The sequence below is a fragment of the Delphinapterus leucas genome, chromosome 3 (assembly GCF_059928025.1).
Source record: "Delphinapterus leucas isolate spDelLeu-1000000601 "Yukka" chromosome 3, BTC_Dleu_Yukka2, whole genome shotgun sequence".
NCBI classification, from domain to species: Eukaryota; Metazoa; Chordata; class Mammalia; order Artiodactyla; family Monodontidae; genus Delphinapterus; species Delphinapterus leucas.
The window spans coordinates 114,444,479-114,465,615 of record NC_143131.1 but is presented as its reverse complement, the minus strand read 5'-3'; the positions used below and the strand labels follow the sequence as shown (position 1 = coordinate 114,465,615).

The 21,137-nt window shown below is 46.2% G+C and overlaps 1 protein-coding gene across 1 annotated transcript in view; it reads right to left on the bottom strand.

Annotated features, from left to right (window-relative positions):
• Nucleotides 1-2,234: 2,234 nt before the first annotated feature.
• The window catches only part of SLC25A48 (solute carrier family 25 member 48), a 45,321-nt gene continuing 26,418 nt past the window's right edge, over nucleotides 2,235-21,137 (bottom strand). The window contains exons 6-8 of the mRNA XM_089909338.1: nucleotides 18,839-18,972; nucleotides 8,381-8,510; nucleotides 2,235-5,199 (exon numbers count right to left, since the gene is read on the bottom strand). Coding sequence (XP_089765464.1) covers nucleotides 8,388-8,510; nucleotides 18,839-18,972 — 257 coding nt within the window. The 3' untranslated portion in view covers nucleotides 2,235-5,199; nucleotides 8,381-8,387. The remainder of the gene's footprint in view (nucleotides 5,200-8,380; nucleotides 8,511-18,838; nucleotides 18,973-21,137) is intronic.

Sequence of the window (21,137 nt, the reverse complement as noted above, 5' to 3'; positions counted from 1 at the left end):
TCCCCAAGCATGCATATCGGAGGTCTACTTGGGGGTCCAGAGGCCCAGGAGCCAAGCATCTGTAGAAGTCAGAGTTTTAGAGGCAGAGACAAGGCTCAGGGACCACTGATGCAGCCACTCTGTGACACCCCATGAAAAACGCCAACAACCCAGACTCAGAGAGAGGAAGACAGCCTGAAACCGAAACAGGAAAAATCACAGAGTACCCAACCTCCACCACGTTCCTCTGACCCCTATGTTTAGCACTTCACAGTTTAGAAAACCACTTTAGCAATAGAGTCTTACTGAATCCCTGGAAGATAGGTAAGGGAGGTCCACCCAGTGTGGCCACTTTACAGATGAGGAAACTGAGGTCCAGGAGGGCCAAATCTTGCCAAGTTCATGCAGGTAGCTGATTACAGACCCGGAGCTGGAACCAAGGCAAGGTCTCCCTGGTCTGAAGTTAGTTCCACCACAGAGAAGTAAAAGAACAATGACAACAACGAAGATGATGAGACCCCAAAAAACAGGAAGAGAAGTGTCATGGGGCCCGGATGCTCTAACCACTGAAACCAATGTCACTAGGTAACAGGAGCCCCGACCTGCGGTGCATTTAGTTGACCTCTGCTGCTACCTAGTGGCTATTCTACAGTTCATCAGCCGAGAGCGCTTTTGGGTGACTGATTTTGTTTTGTAGAGCAGGAGTTCTCAAAGGGAGACCCGTGCTCAAAAATATTTTCATATGACACCAAGATATTATCTGCCTTTTTTACCCTCACATTATCACAAGCTAACAATGGAGTTTTCAGAAAACTACATGGCAAGGGATATCGCAGCCGACCGAAAGCAGAAGCAAATATGGGAATCCAACTGTCCTCTGTTTAAGCCAGACATTAGGAGATTTGCAAAACTGTAAAACAGTGCAACTTTTCTCATTATTTATTTTTGTTTGGAAAGAATAACTGTTTTCATTAAAATATGTGTGCTAAAATGTAATGGGCTTTTATACTTTAAAAATTCTCAGTTTTTACAGATGGCTAAAAGATGCTTAACATTACTAATTATCAGAGAAATGCAAATCAAAACTACAATGAGGTATCACCTCCCACCAGTCAGAATGGCCATCTTCAAAAAGTCTACAAACAATAAATGCTGGAGAGGGTGTGGAGAAAAGGGGACCCTCCTGCATCGTTGGTGGGAATGTAAATTGGTACAACCACTATGGAGAACAGCATGGAGGTTCCTTAAAAAACTAAAAATAGAGCTACCATATGATCCAGTAATCCCATTTCTGGGAATATATCTGGAAAAAAAACATGGTTCAAAAGGATACATGCATCCCAACTGCAGTGCTGTTTACAGTGGCCAAGACATGGAAGCAATCTAAATGTCCATTGACAGAGGAGTGCATAAAGAAGATGTGGTACATACATACACTGGAATATTACTCAGCCACAAAAAAGAATGAAATAATGCCATCTGCAGCAACATGGATGGACCTAGAGATTGTCATACTGAGTGAAGTACCGATAAGTCAGACAGAGAAAGACAAATATCATATGCTATCACTTACATGTGGAATCTAAAAAAATAGTACAAATGAACTTATTTACAAAAGAGAAATAGAGTTACAGATGTAGAAAACAAACTTATGGTTACCGGGGGGAAGGGGGGGGAGGAATAAATTGGGAGATAGGGATTGACATCTACACACTACTATATATAAAATTGATAACTAATAAGGACCTATTGTATAGCACAGGGACCTCAATACTCTGTAATGACCTATATGGAAAAAGAATCAAAAAGAGTAGATATATGTATTCGTATAACTGATTCACTTTGCTGTACACCTGAAACTAACACAACATTGTAAAAATTCTGTTTTAATTTCTGTAAATGTTATAATCTACATAAACAAAAATTCCTTGCGGCCCTCCGTAATTTTACAGAGTGAAAGGACTGCTGTGGAGAGCCTCTGCTGTAGAATAATGGTTATTGGTATTCTTTTTGCTGTCCCCAGAAAGGCAAAAGGGCAAGTCTGAAGTTCTTCAAGACCAGGATACAGGCACCAAACCTGGTGCTTAGCGTGAAATTCTGTTCTGTCTTCAGCCTCTCTGAAAAATGGAATTCTGGGACTTCCCTGGCGGTCCAGTGGTTAAGACTTTGCAGTCCCAACGCAGGGGGCACAGGTTCGATCCCTGGTCGGGGAACTAAGATCCCACATGCCGCAGGACTCAGCCAAAAGAAAAAAGAAAAAAAATGGAATTCCATTTGTAAACATATTCCTGAAGATGACACAGATCAGCCTGTACTAAGGTTCCCGAGGGCAGGATCCCTGCCATGGTCACCCAGCATGCCTAGCACAAGCACCTGGTACAGAGTCAGATTCAACACACATCTTTTGGGTTGAGTGTATGACGTGTGGACTAAGGAAAACCCCCAAACTGTTGGTCCCAATTATTCCACAAGATTATCTCCTCCAGGAGAATCTAACAGGAATTGGGGCCATTGCTGGTTGACCCCTCCCAGTACTGGCCACACATGAGGTTTGTCTGGGTTGGGGTCGAGTGCCTTCATTAAGGTTGAGGCCCATCCTTTTGCTGTCCAGGTGTTCCTGTGTGTGTGTGTGTGTGCAGAAAGTGTGCTGCAGGCTGTGTATAACTGGCACGGGGGTGGGCAGGGCAGGCAGAGGAAGGGCTGTTACTTAGAGCCTGAAGTTGGCCTGTGCAGCTGAGCCAGCGGGAACCTGAGAAATAAGTGCCCAGCATGGAACCCAGCTCTGCAAATAGATGTGGCTTTATTTTTAAAAATTATAAAATCAATATATGCTCACTGTAAAAGATTGAAACACTATAGTGGTGCACAGAGAAATCACCATCATCATCAAAGTAGAAATTGAAAGCCTTCCCCCAATTCCATATTCCCAAAATAGCCACTATTAAGTTTGGTGTGTATCCTTCCAGATTCTTTTCAATATCTATATAATTATGCATAATTAGAATATATTTATATAACATATATATATTTTAAAAATTAATTTATTTTTATTTTTGGCTGTGTTGTGTTGCTGTGCGCGGGCTTTCTTTAGTTGTGACAAGAGGGGGCTACACTTCGTTGCAGTGTGTGGGCTTCACGGTGCCTTCTCTTGTTGCAGAGAATGGGCTCTAGGCATGCGGGCTTCAGTAGTTGTGGCTCACGGGCTCAGTAGTTGTGGCACGCAGGCTCAGTAGTTGTGGCGCACAGGTTTAGTTGCTCCGCGGCATGTGGGGTCTTCCCGGGCCAGGGCTCGAACCCGTGTCCCCTGCATTGGCAGGCGGATTCTTAACCACTGCGCCACCAGGGAAGCCCCAACATGTATATTTTTAAAGGAGTAACATCACACATTTTACCCTTCCACTTCATTTTTGCACTTAATATACGGCCAGCATCGTATTTCCATGTTAACTTCCCTCCTTAAATCACGCAGAGGAGCCAAGATGATCAAAAGAAACTGGGACAGGTTCTGACACCTGCAGAAGGTTGTTGTGGATCTCAGCTCATCAGGAGCACCCAGCAGAAGACCCCACCTGGCCTCGTGAACACAACACTCTTCTGAACAAACTGGCCACCAGCAGCAGCGCCAGGAAATGGTCTAGCTGAGGAGGACTTAAGAAACATGTTCTGGGTTGTGCTATACAAAACATCTCAGGTTCCCCCGGGAATGAACCAGATGCTAGTCAGCCTCTCTTCACCAGCATCCATAGTGCCCGCCGGGCCCAGCGATGCATGCAGACCCATCTCTCATGTAAACAGAACCGTCTCTAATACGCCAGAATGGAAGTACCACAGGGGCCCTTCATGGCTGTCCCCAACATCAAGGACAGCGTCTGCATGTAGTAAATGCTCAAAAATGTTTGATGACCGAAGGAATGAGCAAACATCCTGCTGCTAGCGGGGTGAAGAGTTTAGACCACAGCCTACAGAGCTGCCCGGGGACCCCGCAGTGCCAGGGATAGTAAAGGAGAAAAATCAAGGAGACCATACTGAGGGTTTTATTTCAAGCAGGGAACCCTTTGCTACAGTAACAGCATAAGCTGAGGAGATTGAACACTTTCAACTCGGTGCCAGAGCCATGCTTTGTGTTGGTGCTGGGTCTGCTGGGGGAGGGGATTTTCAGAGACATTCTCCAAATCACTCAAGGGGGATGGGAGACAGTGGAAAAATCAAGGAAGACCCTTTCAAGGGGGAAAAAAGGGGTGGTGGTGGGGGAATCTAAGGATATTTTCCCCACCAGGATTTAAGCCAGGAATAGATGCATCGCGCTGGCTGGTGGCGGCTTCCCAGGGCACTGTGTTGAGAAGGATTCGGGAGCTGCATTCAGCTCACGAGGAAGGGGCTGTATGACTGATTAGGGATGCTCTTGGGGGCGTGGAAGTGGCAGTGACATCATGGACACATAACGGCAAAAGAGCAGTGGCCTCCCCACGTGGTCCCAGGGAGAAGTAAAATTTAGATTAATGACATCATAATGGAAATCAGACTGTAGACAAAGAGTTCATTTTGTTCTGTTTTGTCCTCCATGTGAAAATAAGGCCCAGAGAACGCCCACCCGACCTGCGCTCAATGCCGCCATCCCGGAGATGTTGCAGCCGCGCATGTCACTGTCCGGGGAAGAGAAACCTGCTACAAGGCTTCCCTGCCGCCCTGCCCACCTGAGGCAGCTGGGGAAAAAGAAGCGAGCTCGCCATCTGAGTTCCTCTCCTCACCTGTGTCGAGTGGGCTCCTCTCTGGGCCGGTGACATCCACAGGGGTCTAAGCAGAGGGAAGAATGAGGGTGGTCAGTCTCTTGGAAGCCAGGCGGAAGCATCTGATACAGAAATGTTTTTATTTGGGAGCTTCGAGACAACTCCAGCTCCTCTGTGAATTCCCAGTGAGTTTACAGCAGTCTTGGGGGCAGGGTCTATTTGATCCTGCTTGATATCAGGTGCCAGTGAGGATCTGCAATAGATGGTCATGAATCAAAGGTCCTTCCAAGGCAGCAGCTCAGGGGCCCCAGCCCAGAGGTGAGGAAGAGTGCTTGCAACTGGGAAAGCAGGGATTCCGGAGGTGAGACCGGTTGGCTGAGGGTCGGCGGGGAGGCGTTCTTTCTCTTCAGTAAATTCGCTGCCGCAGGTTCTAGAGATGCCGCCATCAGTATCAGCTGTAGCAGAATGAGGCCCTGGTCAGGTGATGCTGGCTCTGGGAAGGAAGAGGAAAGGTAAGACTTTCATCTAACTGGGGTTATCAGTCAGCGAGATCCAGGAGTCAATCCATCTGAAAACTGTTTTAGTGAAGCAACACTGGGCAAGGTATTGCCATGAGAACAGACTGGGGAAAGGCTATGAGGTTGTCCAGGGTTATCTGTAAAAGTTCGATAAAAGATATTGTAGGAAAACATGTATCTTCCTGCCTTGAAAAATGAATTTTCCTGAAGTTGAAAGTGGGCCAATAAAGTTTGAATATCACAGCAGAGGGCGGACCAGCATCATTCCAGGAAAGTTCTGGGGGCAGGGGATGCTGGCGGGCCGGTAGGGATGGTGCAGTTGGATTCACAGGCCTCGGACCTGAGAATTCAGGTCAGTGCTTGGATTCACAAGCGCTGACCACTGAGCAGTGGTTGGGACCCCACTTCTACCACCAAAGGTCATCTTCCTCGTACAGTCTGATACTGGTTTCTCCATGTGAACAGACAAAACTAACCACATCACAAAACCACCACCTTGTGTGGTATTTACTGGGTTTCAAATGATCCTTGGGTCACTCATATGTGTGATCTGGGAGCGAGATAACTGAGTGGATGAGTGAGAGGGAAGTGCTCTTCCTTCCCAGGACTTCGTGGGAGCGGGGGGGGGGGGAGCGGGGGGAGGGCTCTGTATACGGTAGTTGGAAGGGGGCTGGAGCTGTTTGGGGCTGGACTCTATTCCCTGCAGGCACCTGGAAACAATTCCACGTCGTTCCCACCACCTGTGCCCAGGAATCGAGATAGACAGCGTCCCACCACTTTTTAGGCTCCCTAATTCTCTAACTACCTCATCCCACTCTGTCCTCAGTTTAGGTTACGAGGCGGGCACTGGCTGCCTTGTCTTCAAAGAGTGGGTTTTACTGCTGCCTGGGGCATGACCTGCCCGAGACCTCAGCGTGACTTGATAAATTCAGATCCAGGACTCATTAAAGGGCTTTGGTGTTCTTGGATTAGAGGAGGAAGTTGAACTCCTTGGGTGAGGCTTGTTCAAGACGAGGCTCCGGAAGAGTCACTGGGAACGCCCTCCTCCACCTGAGTGGCACCAGCCCCCTTGCCACCCCAGCAAAGAAAAGGCACACAGACAACTGTACCCCTTGTCCTATCAGAGCGCTTTCAGAAGGAAAAGCTTCCAGTTGGGGCACTGCTCTGAAAGGTCAAATCCAGGACAATCAGGATGGGGCTTGCTAGCAACGCCTTCTTCCCTCCTGAAGCAGCCAATCACCAGGGTGGCCACAAGTGGCAGGGTGCCATGGCTCAGGCAAGCGTCCAGTGACTCTGGGATCTGTGAAGCCTTGGCATTAAACCCGCTTTGCGGCTGAAGATTTAATGACATGGAAAAATGGTCCTGAACTAGTAAATGGGAGGAGTGAGTTATAAAATACTGAGTAAAGTTGGATCCCATTTGGGGGATAAAAAAAGTTGGAAGAATATTAACAAGGTCATGAGATTACAGGTATTTTTATTTTGTTCTTTCTGTTTATTTGTATTTTCTATTTTTTCCTACAGTAAAAATGCATTGATTTTATGATAGGATTGTTTTAAAGTCACTTTCATCTGTTAAAAGGGGGATGTGGCCAGTACCTGAGCACAGCTTTAAGAACCAGACTTCTCTTCCCTGTCTTGGACATAACCCAAGTTCAGTGACTCTTTACCCAGGATATTTAATTATGCAAAATGTGTTGCTGCCCTTTTCCTTTAGTAAGAGAAGGCAAAACGCCAGAAAGCTGTGGATATAGGTGCTTTAGTGAAAAGCTCAAGCATGTGATTTAAAGCCAGCGTCCAGGGCTGGGCCTGGGCTCATTCTCATGAGCCTGATCCATCCTGCCCTTCCCTTGGCTCTAGGGTCTGGCCCCATCCATGCATCCTAGCCAGACTCTGATGCCCCAGGGCAGTCAACAGGGAGGTTGGCTAGACCTTCCTAATGAAGACAATCCTTTCTGAGAGAATTTGCAGTCACCACGACTGAAGCAAAATGGTCTCTTGTCTTCTAGAAAATTCAGTGACTCATCCCACTTTGTCTTCTGAGCTCTGCACACAACTAGTTTGGGGCTAGAGAAGGAGAAACAGGGGAGGAAAAGAAGGGGAGGAATTGAGGGGATATTGGAAGTTGATCATCCGTCTACTCAACGGTGTTTCTGAGTGGCCATTTGTGTGCCAGGCTTCGTGAGAACCACTAGTGATACAGAGGTGAAAACATAGTTACAGCTCTCCTGGGACCTTCGTGCTGGCTGGGGAGTGAGGAAAGTTGGCAGGCAGTTATAATGCAAGGGCATGTGGTAGGGACACAGCAGAGCCTACAGCAGGCACACATCCTCCTGGCTGAGACATCAGGGCAGGCTTCCTGGAGGAGGAGACCTCTACACCAAGGCTTGGACAACAAAGAGGAGTTGGTGAGGCCAAAAACAAGAGGAAGCCCTGAGCAGAGGGTGTCAGGCAAGGGCGGCATGCACAAAGACCCAGAGGCGAGAGTGAGGATGGTATGCTTAAGATGCTGGTGAGAACGAGGCTGTTAAGGACCGAAACATAACCTAGAGGGCAATGGGAAGCCATTGAGGACACTGGAGCAAGCGAGTCACTTGTTCAGATTTCTGTTTTTAGATCCCTTTGGCTGCAGTGACCTTTCTACAATGAGAACAGGAAAAGGAGAGGGTGAGGGAGGCAGGGATGGTATAGCAGAGGCTGTCCTCTAGAGCTCTGGGAGCCTGTCCTCAGACCTAGACTGAGTTCAGTAGGGAGGTGGGGAGATGCTGCCTGTGTAACAGGCTGTGGGTACCCTGGTTCAAGTCCTCAGTCTTGAGCCTGGGTTATTTAAATTGTACAGTGAAGCTAAACACGCGTCTCTTCAAGGGCTGTTGAAGCTACTGAATGGGAAACAAGATAGGTGAGCTCACTATAAACAGGTTAAGTTCTGTGTCGACCTCAGTTACTGAGCGTCCAGCTCACCATCAGCCACAGGTGGGCATTTCAGAAGGGCTTTTTGATGACAAGAAGGGTGGCAATTCTAGCCCAGAATTAACACAGATTAAACAGGAAACAAATGACAGAGGGATATTTCAGAAGGCCACACCATTTTCACCTCAAAGAACAAAGTTTTAAGCTCCAGGAGGGCACAAGTGGCTGGGAAGGAGGTGCACTGACCTTGCGCTCAGGGGCTGGTCGCCACGTGGTCCCCGCGGATCGCCTGCAGCGAGAGCTCGTACCCAAGGAACATGGCCGCGCTCATGGGGAAGCCCCGCACGGCATTGACCGTGATGCCTCTGAAAAACACCTTTGGCAGGAGGCGGCGTTATCACAGGGCACTGACCTGCACCTTCCGCAGGGCTGCCACCGAGGGCAGAGCCAGGGCCGGCGCTGCTGCCCACCCACGCAGCCCCCTGTCCCAGGCTGGACCCTACAGAGCCCAAAGGACGGGGAAGGTGGAGACCCTCCCCCCTCAGCACACACACACCCCAGCCACGCCCCCGCCCTCAGCCACGTCACTTCTGAAGGCGCGTTCCTTCGCAGGCCCGGTACGCATGCGCTACATACTATGCGCCAACAGGTGAGTCCCGCGAACACCACATACACTCTGCTTAATTGTTGCGCTCTCTCGTGAGCATGCGCACACATGCTCGGTTCTTGGGACTCTGCAAGTCAGAGCTCCACACGCTTTGCAGTGGTAGAGCACCCGGCCATGACCAACAACTGTGACAGGTGCTTCACAGGACGTCCCCAGAGGGGCAGGGTAGGGGGAACTCAGGCCCTGCTCAAGGTGATACACCTGGAGTCCAGGTACAGTTTGCCAGTTAGTAGCTGTGTTACTTGGGAAAATAGCAAAGTCTCTAGAAGTCAATTTTCCCAACTGTCAAATGGGGGTAATAATACCATTGACCTCCTACAGTTTTTGAGGGAAGAGATGAGAAGTTGCTTTTAAAGGCATTTTCACAGTGCCTGTTCAGCAGTAAAGCACTCCTTAACTGTTGACAATCACACCACCATCCTTATTATCAGTAGTCACCACTTCATACAGAGTAAGCACTCCACTTCGCTCATTAGTATGAGTGCTGAGGGGTATTAGTACCAGTGGCCTAAACCCGGCCTTTAATACAAGAAGACTGTATTTGTCTTCACCCCTAGGGAATATGGTAAGATGCTTTCCTTCCACCCTGAATCTTCCTGCCTGGTGCTGGGTAGACACTGGTCTCTGTGATGTGGCTCCAGCCCTTGGGAAGTTGATAACCTACTAGGGAAGATAAGCCCCATTCAGGAGTAACTACAGCATAACCTAGAACATGATGAGAATAAATAAAGGCCTTGGTGAGGGGTGGAATGGGGAGGAGCTGTCATTAAATGTCTTCTCTGGGAAGAGATCACGTGTCTGAAGGCAAATCACTACCCAAGTGTGAATGACCCGAGAACTGTCAGGTGTAAGATGTAAACTTGTTTATTGATGCCTGTATAATTTACTGTTTACGGACTAGACCTGGTACTATAATTTTCAGAAGGTAGAAATCCCTTACATGTTCCCAGTTTTCTTAGTTGTTGGACACTGTGATGTCAGGGTAGGTGCAGGCCACTGTCATGGGCCAGGACATCAGGTGACAGACATCCCTTCAGGAGAGGTGCCTGCACCATGGCACTCGTGGCAGCCTGGGACATGCAGCTTTGTCAGGAAGGAGAGAGAAGGGCCTCAGTGTACCTTGGGGGGTGAGGGAGCCTTGGCCCCAGGGAAGGGAGCTTAAGATCCCCAGAGGTGAGCAAGTGGCCCAGCCTAACCCTGGAGCAATGCAGGAAGGCTCCTTGTAACATTAGGACTCCTAATGTCTAACCTTTATGGAATTCCACAGGCTCAGCCAGGGTGACTGAATAGCAGCAAGGAACTGGGTCAGCCTCTGAGAGGAAAATTCCATGCCGGGTGCACAGAGAGGCTCCCGTGTGCACCGGGGTTTGGCTCTGCAAGGCGAGGCAAGCCAGGCAGGACGCAGCTTGGAATGTGACCCTCATCTCCCATAGCACTGGGCCGTGCAGGAGCCGTGGGCCACTTCAGGCAGCCAGAGTTCATGAATGCATGAACGAACGAACTCCTTGATGTGAAAAAAGAATGGTCTCTGGGGCTGAAAGCATCCTGGTGGTGGTTGCGGTAGTGGGGGATTCCTGGAGTGGAGGGAGGCCTTCAGATCCCCCGAGTGGCAGAACCAAAGAGTAACCAACACTGGTGCCTACTTACCCCTAGCTATGGCCTGCTCTGCTGTGAGGCCCAAAGATGGCAAAAATAGTGCAGAGCTACTGGCTATCACCTTGGCTTTTGGAACACAAAAACAGTAGACAGAGTCTTTCCTCATGAATCCTCAATGGCTCCCCACTTCCCAAGGTCAAGTCCATACCCTTCCCTGGCCTGCCAGGACCCACATGCTCTCTCCTTGCACTGCTCTGAGCTGCCTCTTACACTTGACACTGTGGGCAGTATATTGGCCCGCTATTCATTCCTCCTAACAGGCCAGCTCTCTCTCACCACTGAGCCTCTTCTAGTCCCCTCTGCTGGAATCCTCCCCAGACTCGGCTATACCCTCTGGTAGCCCTGCCATGACCACCCCAAGTAGGATTATGGCCCGCTGTCTTCTGTGCCCTCAGTATCTCTGCCATCACAGCACTTCTCACACCATCCTCCAATCACCTATGACTTGTCTATCCCTTCATTAACAGTCCCACCCAGTCAGAACTTCCCTGGTGGCGCAGTGGTTGAGAGTCTGCCTGCCGATGCAGGGGACATGGGTTCGTGCCCCGGTCTGGGAAGATCCCACATGCCGCGGAGCGGCTGGGCCCATGAGCCATGGCCGATAAGCCTGCGCGTCCAGAGCCTGTGCTCCACAATGGGAGAGGCCACAACAGTGAGAGGCCCGCGTACCGCAAAAAAAAAAAAAAAAAAGTCCCAGTCAGAGTAGTGACAGCAGGGCTGTGTGTGGCCCACATCTGAATCCCCAGCATCTGCGTGGTGCTCGGCCTAGAGGATCCTCTATGAATCTTATTAAATGAATCAGTGGATGGATGGACAGGCAGATGAATGAAGGAGTCAATGAATGAATGAATGCATGAACGAACAAACTCCTTGATGTGAAAAGAAAAATGGTCTCTAGGCTGGAAGCATCCTGGTGGTAGTGGGGGATTCCTGGAGTAGAGGGAGGCCTTCAGATCCCCCAAGTGGCAGAACCAAAGAGTAACCAACACTGGTGCCTACTTACAAATGGTCCCCTCCATCTCTCCTTAGAGTCATCCAGTCTCATCCCACTGTCACAAATCCCCTCACAACAGTCACCTCTGTGGAGCTAGAGGACATCAAGTCACTCCTCCAGCCTCCTTATTGCAGATGACAGCTCTCCAAGTGTGAGCCATGGCTCATGTGGTTTAGGACGATCCTCGCAGCAGGCAGAGAATGGATCCAAAACTACCCCACCTTTCTTCCGTTCTGACTTGGGAATGCCCCAGAAGTCCATGGACTTACTAGTTCCCCTACCATAAAGACTGCTTTACTGGTAATCACTGAGTTACAAGGGGCTACTAAAATTGGGTACCATTGCCATTATTTCACTCCTTTCCAGTTCTTTACTATCACTGAGTTCTTCTTCCATAGGGAAGTGAGAATAGGTTGCAGCCTCAGTGAGCTGCAGTAAAACTGTTTGGGAATGCGTACTCCACAAAGCCAGCACTCAAGCTCACTAGGATTGGAGCCATCCCTCGGCCTTGGGAAAAGATGCTCCACCTGCCGCAGCTGGGGATCTGACTGTGAGACCACCCAACTTTCCAGGGCTGTATAAGATTATTTTTTTAATCATGTTACTATGTATGTTTATATGCAAGCACATATACAAACATACATAAATATACATACACACATATATGCTTGCATAGGCTGTGAATATTTTGAAAATATATCACAAGAAACTTATAACAGTGATTGCCTTTGAGAGAAGACTGGCAGGGGGTCACAGGAGGGACATGTAGACAGTATATCCTCTTATACCTTTTGAAGCTTCCTATGTTCACATACTACAATTTTTTTTTTTTTTGCGGTACGCGGGCCTCTCACTGTGTGGCCTCTCCCGTTGCAAAGCACAGGCTCCGGACATGCAGGCTCAGCGGCCATGGCTCACGGGCCCAGCTGCTCCATGGCATGTGGGATCTTCCCGGACCGGGGCACGAACCCGCGTCCCCTGCATTGGCAGGCAGACTCTCAACCACTGCGCCACCAGGGAAGCCCTACATACTACACATTTTTTAAGCAACTAATAAAAAATAATTTCAGTCAATGATGTGGTTAATCAAGTTGAATATTGCTATCTCTGCTTAAAACCTGTCTCTGACTATAAACTTTGGGTCAGACACTTTTGAGGTTAAGAAATCAACCATCTGACCTCAGTTGTTTTCTAGGACTTTGCTTTTAACAGAAGACAGTAAATTTTTGGAGGAAATAATATCAGCAATATATTTTGCTTCTACAGGACTTTTTGGAAAAATGATACATTAATATTTGGGGAAATAGAAAAAAAATCTCAAATAAAACCTGAGCATCTCTTTTGAATCTCTCTTATGTGTCACTCTGTATTTGTTGGTTGAATCACAAACTGTGCTTCTGCTAAAAAAATACAAAAAACAATTGATTCAACATCTATTTATGATAAAAGTAATAAAGGCCATATATGACAAGCCCACAGCTAACTTCTTAATCAATGGTGAAAAGCTGAAAGCATTTCCTCTAAGATCAGAAAGCATTTCCTCTAAGAAGATCCACTCTTGCCACTTTTATTTAGCATAGTATTGGGAGCCCTAGCCACAGCAATCAGAGAAGAAAAAGAAATAAAAGGAATCTGAATTAGAAAAGAAGAAGAAAAACTGTCACTGTTTGCAGATGACATGATACTATACATAGAAAATTCTAAAGATGCCCCCAAAAGACTACCAGAACTCTTCAATGAATTTAGTAAAGTTTCAGGATACAAAATTAATATACAGAAATTTGTTGCTAACAATGAACTATCAGAAAGAGAAATTAAGAAAATAGTCCCATTTACAACTGCATAAAAAATACCTAGGAATAAATCTAACTAAGGAGGTAAAAGGTACTTGGTAAACTATAAGACATCAATGAAAGACACTGAAGATGACACAAACAGTTGGAAAGATATACCATGCTCATGGATTGGAAGAATTAATATTATTAAAAAGACCATACTCCCCAAGGCAATCAACAGATGAAATGCAACCCCTATCAAAATATCAATGGCATTTTTCATGGAACTAGAACAAATAATTCTAAAATTTGGATGGAAAAACAAAAGACCTTGAATAGCCAAAACAATCTTAAGAGCAAAGAACAAAGCTAGAGGTACCATGCTCCCTGATTTCAAACTATACTACAAAGCTACAGTAATCAAAACAGTATGATACTGGCACAAAAACAGACACATAGATCAATGGAACAGAATAGATGACCCAGAGATGAACCCATGCTTATATGGGCAATTGATCTATGACAAAGGAGGCAAGAATATACAATGGGGAAAATAAAGCCTCTTCAATAATGGTGTTGGAAAAACTGGACTACTTTCTCACACCCTATATAAATGCAAAGTGGATTAAAGACTTAAACTAAGACCTGAAACCATAAAACTTCTAGAAGAAAACATAGGCTGTACGTTCTTTGACATCAATCTTAGCAATATTTTTTGAGATCAGTCTCCTCAGGTAAGGGAAACAAAAACAAAAATAAACAAATGGGACTATATCAAACTAAAAAGGTTTTTCACAGTGAAGGAAACTACCAGCAAAATGAAAACGCTGCCTACTGAATGACAGAAGATATTTGCAAATGATATATCTGATAAGGGGTTAATATCCAAAATATACAAAGAACTCATATAACTCAACATCAAAAAACCAAACAACCCAATTAAAAACTGGGCAGAGGACCTGCAAAGACATTTTTCCAAAGAAGAAACACAGATGGCCAACATAAACATGAAAAGATGCTGAAAATCACTAATCATCAGGGAAATGCAAATCAAAACCACAATGAGATAGCACCTCACCCCAGTCAGAATGGCTATTATCAAAAAGACAAGAAATAACATGTGTTGGTGAGGATGTGGAGAAAAGGGAACACTTGCACACTGTTGGTGGGAATGTAAATTGGTGCAGCACTATGGAAAATAGTATGGAGGTTCCTCAAAAAAAATTAAAAATAGAACTACCATACAATCCAGCAATTCCACTCCTGGGTATTTACCTAAAGAAAATAAAAACACTAATTAGAAAAGATACATGCACTCCTATGTTCATTGCAGCATTATTTACAATAGCCGAGACTGAATTAAATATTGACATTTGTGAAAACATGGATGGACCTAGAAGGTATTATGCTAAGTGAAATAAGTCAGAGAAAGACAAATACTGTATGATTTCACTTATATGTGGAGTCTAAAAAACAAAACAAATGAACAAACATAACTAACCAGAAACAGAGTCATAGATACAGAGAACAAACAGGTTGTTGCCAAAGGGGAAGGATGTTGAGGAGGAGAGAAATAGGTGAGGGAAATTAACAGGTACAAACTTGCAGTTACAAACTAAATGAGTAATGGGTATGAAATGTACTGTGTGAGGAATATAGTCAATAATTATGTAATATCTTTGTATGGTGACAGACGGTAATTAGACTTATCATGGTGATCATTTTGAAATGCATAGGAACATCAAATCACTATGTTGTGTACCAGGAACTAACAAAGTGTTGTAGGTCAATTATACTTCTAAAACAAACAAATAGAGAAAAAGAGATCAGATTTGTGGTTACCAGAAGTGAGGGGTGGTGGGAGGGCATGTACAACATGTAATGTACAACATGATAAATATAATGAACACTGCTGTACATTATGTATGAAAGTGGTTAAGAGAGTAGATCCTGAGTTCTCATCACAAGGAAAAAAGTATTTTTCTATTTCTTTAAGTTGTATCTATATGAGGTGATAGATGTTCACTAAATTTATTGTGGTCATCATTTCATGATATATGTAAGTCAAATCATTATGCTGTACACCTTAAACATCTACAGTGCTGTATGTCCATTATATCTCAATAAAACTGGAAAAGAAAAAAAAACAACTGAGGTGAGAATTCTAGGAACATGGCAGAGTAGAAAATACCAGGACTCTGTCTCCTCACCTAGATAACTATTACACAGACAGAATTTGTCTGATGTAACTACTTTAGAACTCTGGAGTTTACTGAAGGCTTCCAACTTTCAGGAGAGGGTTTGGGCAGTGGTTAATTTCAGTCAATGTCAGCATTTAGCACAGTAGCAGCTACCCATCCCCCATCCCAAGCCCTTTGGCAGGCATCTATGCACATGTTCCTGGAGTAACCTGCACACAGCTTGTGGGAACCAGGGTGGGCAATGAGAACCTTGTCCTCCAAATACTGGACATCTGTGTTCTGGTCACTGATTGCTCTTTCTGATCATGAGGTGCAAAGAGGAGGGCAGTCATTCTTGTTTAACCTCCCCCTCCATCTTGCAACCCCCTTGTTCACTGGCTGAAGTGACTTCCAGGGAATTTAAAGGGATGGTGCCCCTTTCCCTTCCCTTCATTTCTCTCTTTTTCCTCTTTTGGGAGTCACACATTAAAGACTAGGACATTCAAAAGTGACTGCATGTATGAGGAAAATTAGAAAGTGACTGCGCATGCCCAGGGAAAGGCACAGGCTCAGAAAAACACTGAGAAAACCTTAAGTTTACACCTCAGATTGATCATTGGCACAGAGATAGTCTACAGCAATCAAAAATAATAACAAAACCCACCACACCCTGGGGAAGAGGGAGAACTGGATTTCTAGAGTTACCACATTATTAGATTCAAATGTCTAGTTTTCAATAAAAAATCACAAGGCATATAAGAAACAGGAAAGTGTGGTCCACTCAAAGAAAAAAAATCAAAATAAAATGTCCCTGAAAAAGACCTGATAGCATATCTACTTGACAAAGACTTTAAAATATCCTTCTTGAAGATGCTTGAAGAACTAAAGAAAGATGTGAAGAGAGTCAAGAAAATGATATGTGAACAAAATAGAAATATCAATAAAGAAATAGAAAACCCAGAGAGAAAGCAAACAAATTCTGGAGCTGAAAAGCACTGAATGAATGAATGAATAACTGAAATGAAAAATTTACTAGAATGATTCAAAGGTTTATTTGAACAGGCAGAGGAAAGAATCAGCAAACTTAAAGATAGGACAAGAAAAATTATTGGGTCTGAGAGACAGAAAGAAATAACATTGAAGAAAAGTAAACAGAGTCTAAGGGACTTGTGGGAAACTATCAAACAGAGCAACATATTCATTGTGGGAGTCCAAGGAGAAGAGAGAGAGAGAGAGAGAGAGAGAGAGACAGAGAGAGACAGAGACAGAGAGAGACAGAGAGAGAGACAGAGAGAATATATGAAGTAATAGGGCCAAAAACTTCCCAAATATGATGAAAGACATGAATATAAACATCAAAGAAGCTCAATGAACTCCAAGCAAGGTGAATTCAAAGAGACCTACAAGAAGACACATTATAATAAACTTTTGAAAGACAAAGAGAGAATCTTGAAAGCAGATAAAAAGTATCCTCTATAAGACTTTCAGCAGATTACTCTTCAGAAACTTTAGCAGCCAGAAGGCAATGGGTGAATATATCGAAAGTTCTGAAAGAAAAAGAACAAAACTGTCAAGAAACGATTCTATATCCAGAAAAACTATCCTTCAAGAGTGAGAGAGAGGGGCTTCCCTGGTGGCGCAGTGGTTGAGAGTCCGCCTGCCGATGCAGGGGACATGGGTTCGTGCCCCGGTCCGGGAGGATCCCACATGCCGCGGAGCGGCTGGGCCCGTGAGCCATGGCCGCTGAGCCTGCGCGTCCGGAGCCTGTGCTCCGCAATGGGAGAGGCCACAACAGTGAGAGGCCCACGTACCGCAAAAAAAAAAAAAAAAAAAAAAAAAAAAAGAGTGAGAGAGAAATCAAGACATTCCCAGATAAACAAAAGCTGAAGGAGTTCATTACCACTAGATCTACCCGTAAGAAATTCTCAAGAGAGCCCTGCAGGCTGAAATAAAATCACTAGACAGTAATGTGCAGCTGTATGAAGAGATACTGTAAAAATCTCACAAAAGGTAAATACACGGGGAGAGTGACACTAGCATCATGGCAGCCCCAAATGTCCCTTATTTTGTCCTCAGTTCAACAACAAAAATTCAGCATCCATCCATGAACAAAAGTGCCTCTGTGGGAGTTGTGGGATCCAGCACCATATACCAAGGGGCCCAAGAGGAGTCTTTCCCGCCTGTGCATCAGCTAATAGGCAGACAGACCTCAGTACTGGCAGTGAAACCTGCAGTAGCCTGTGGATTGGCTCCAGCCACTCTTGGCTGTAGTCCAGGAGCAGCTGGAGAACACTGACTTGGGAGGTCACACACAGATGAGAGAGCCTTTGTGGAAGTCCAGGTTTCCAGAGGACAAGCTCTGGCACTCCACTGGAGCAAAAAAACAGAAGTTTGGACACACTGGAGTGGCAGTTAGTAAGGATTGGAGGGCTTGGGATGAGGCGGTCACGTGAGATAAGGCCCATAGGTCAGTAGTAACATTAACGCTAATAAAACTACTAATACTAATGCTAATGATAAACAGATGACTCTTTCTAAATGTTCTCTATGTGTTATACATTAAACTGAGCACTTTTTATATGCCTAATTTAATTTAACCTACAAATATCTCTGCTGCTCATGGTAGGGGTGATTATCATTGGAGAAATTGAGGCCCAGAGAGGGGAAGCTTGCCTGGATTCCCCCAGTTCACAAGTAGCCAGGCCTGGCTTTGCACTTAAGTCTGCTGACTAAGAGGCATGCCAAGAAAGCCAGGGGCCCATTCAAGGAAGAGCAAGCATGAGGGTACTAGGGGGTATAGTGGGAGGCAAGAAAGATGGGGATGTTTATAACTTTGGACACTAGATGTGGAAACCTGATCTTCATTCTGAGATAGTTTAGAGGCAAGTAGAGGCTTGGGTTTAGGATAAGCCCTTTAGGTTCAGGAGAAGGAAGACAAGGCCAGGCTGGAGGCTGCCTCAGTAGCCGAGACCAGAGGTGATGGGGTCTGGACTTGTGTGGGGTGGAAAGCAGAAGACAGATCAGGGAATTGGAACCTGCAAGATGTGATCATTGAGGTGGTTCTGGGAATTCCCACTTATAGGAGGGGTGAGGCTGAGGTGCTAAGCAGGGAGTGAGGAAGGAGCTCCTAGCCTTTCTGGATGAGGAGGCCAGCTTTGGTAACACAGATGTGGGTCCAGACCCCGGCTCTGCCACATACCAGCTGTGTGACCTCAGGTAGGTTACCGGTCCTCTCTGAACCCATCAGCTGGGTGCACACCCACTTCTTCCTCCAGGCCGGGGCAAGGACTGGATGAAACAAGTGCTTCATAATTTAACAGCCAGCACCTCGGTTTCCTGATTCCCTTCTCTGTAGTCTCACATCTTCCAAAATCTCTGACCCTACCTTCCAGGGACTGACACTGACCCTTGCATGACTGCTGTGGGGCTTACTTTAAGACCTTCCTTCTGGTAACTCTGGGAGATACAGTCCAGGACACCTTTGTATTTGTTTATATAAACCCCGTCAGCTTGCAGTCGACTCTTCACGACATCCATAGGAGTTGCTGTCCCCCAAGAAATTGCTCCTGTTAAGAGAGAGACAAATAGGTATCAGGGGCTGGCTGGTTGGGGTCTGGAGGGGACCCGGCTCCCTGCAGATTTCCACCATTCAGAGGCTTAATATGCTGCTGGGGGACGTGGAAGGAGCTCAAGGTCAGGACCTATGAAGGGGGTTCTTGATCCTCCCTCGCCACTTGCTGTGGGACTTTGCAGAAGTCTCCTGCCACCTCTAGGCCTTGAGTTTGTCTTCTGTAAAATGGGCCAGCAGCACCTATCTTCATGGGGTTGCTATGAGGACAAATAACCTGATGCATGTGAAGCATTTAGCACAGTGCCAGGTCCATCGCTAGTGCTTCCTAAGCAGAAGGATTTATTAGCAGCTTTTATTGGAGGAACAGGAACAGGCCCCATAGTACTTTCCGGGCACAGGGGAGGGAGACCAGGGTGAGGCCTGAGGCTGAAGGCTGGCAGCTCCCCAGAGGCAGGATTTACTCTGAACATGAAGAAGACGCTAAACAAACACTTTCACATAGCCTGCTTGCCAAGGAAGGGTCAGCTTAGGGATTGCAGAGAAGAGCAGGGTCAGGTCTTTAAAAAGCTCTTATCTTTTCCAGTGATGTGGAATAGAAGCCTTAGGACCATGTGCCACTGGGTCATCTTCTTTGGATAAGTTCAGGTGTCCTGGTTTGAGTACTTTGTGACTTTAACGGACTCTAAGAAAACAACGCCAGGTTATTGTATAAACAGAGAAATTGGCACATTCTTTGATGGGGAGAGAAAAACAAACCGATGTCAAAGTCCAAGGCAGCTGGTTTGCAAGGTTTTGTAACTGCTGCCCAGCGGCTCCCAAAAGAGGCCTTAGCCTGTCCCCAGCCCCCTGCCCATCCCAGCCTCCTGCCCTTGGTCCTCTGGGAGCCCTCTGGACCTCTCGTCCCTCCTGCCTTCTTCCAGGATAAATGGGGCCGCTTTCCCTGGAGTCAGCCCAGGTGCTGCCCTGGCACACTCCCCTGTTCTCAGCCCATGGGCGAGGGTATTACAAAACCAGGTTTGACTGCCAGGCCACACGCATCTGCTCTCACCAGAAATGAGAGCAGCCGGGGCCTGTTTGCCTTCTCAGTCAAGAAGTACTTATTGAGCACTTACTGGGAGCTGGCACAGGCCAGGCCTCAGGCACAAGGCGGGGAATGGGAACACTGGGGTCTGGTGGCTAAGATGTGGGCTCTGTTATGTGTTTCCTGAGTTTCAAGCACAGCTGATTAGATAATGAGGAGGAGGGATGACAATTTTCTTCTGTCCGGTGGATCTTTCCCATCAGCATCAAACATGCCATGTTATCTGCCTTTTTTTAAAAAATTTTTATTGGAGTTTGGTTGCTTTACAATGTTGTGTTAGCCTCCACTGCAGAACAAAATGAATCAGCCATACACATACAGACATCCCCTCCCTTCTGGACTTCCCTCCCATTTAGGTTACCACCGTGCATCAGATAGAGTTCCCTGTGCTATACAGTATGTTCCCATCAGTTATCCGCCTTCTTGAGAAGCAATCCTCTCTTGACTTCCGTACCCCTCTCTGACTATAGCTGTGTTTCTCTCTTTCCCGATACAGCACATTCAAATCTCTCAGAAGTGTTTTTTGTCCTTGGGTTCTCCAATTTCTTTCATCCCATTCTCTCTTGATCCCACTTCCATCAGGTTTTCACACCCTTCTCTTTATCAAAATGGGTCTTGTCAAAGTCCCTGGTGACCTATGCATTGCTAAATCCAAGCAGTGGTTATAGCAAGTGCAAAGGCCCTGTGGTGGGGAGAGAGCCAGGCACGGTCAAGTTGCAGGAAAGAGACCAGCATGGCTGGAGCAGAGCAAAGTAAGGGGACGGTAGCAAAAAAATGAGTGCGGAAGGGTAACAGGCAGCTGGAATGCTGATGGTCTTGAAACCATTGCAAGGTCATTGACTTTTACCCAAGGTGAAATGGGGATGCAGCGTGGGTTCTGAGTAAGGAGGTTAAGTCCAGTCCATGGTCACAAAATGACTAAGTGTGGATTTGAACTTGGATCTTTCTGACTGCAGAGTCCCTACTATACTGTCTACATTAGCTGTGTGACCTTGAGTTGGTCACGCTGAACCTGTTTTCTCACCTGAAAAATGGGGAGACTGATTCCTACCTTCTGGGGCTAATAAAAATTTCACATT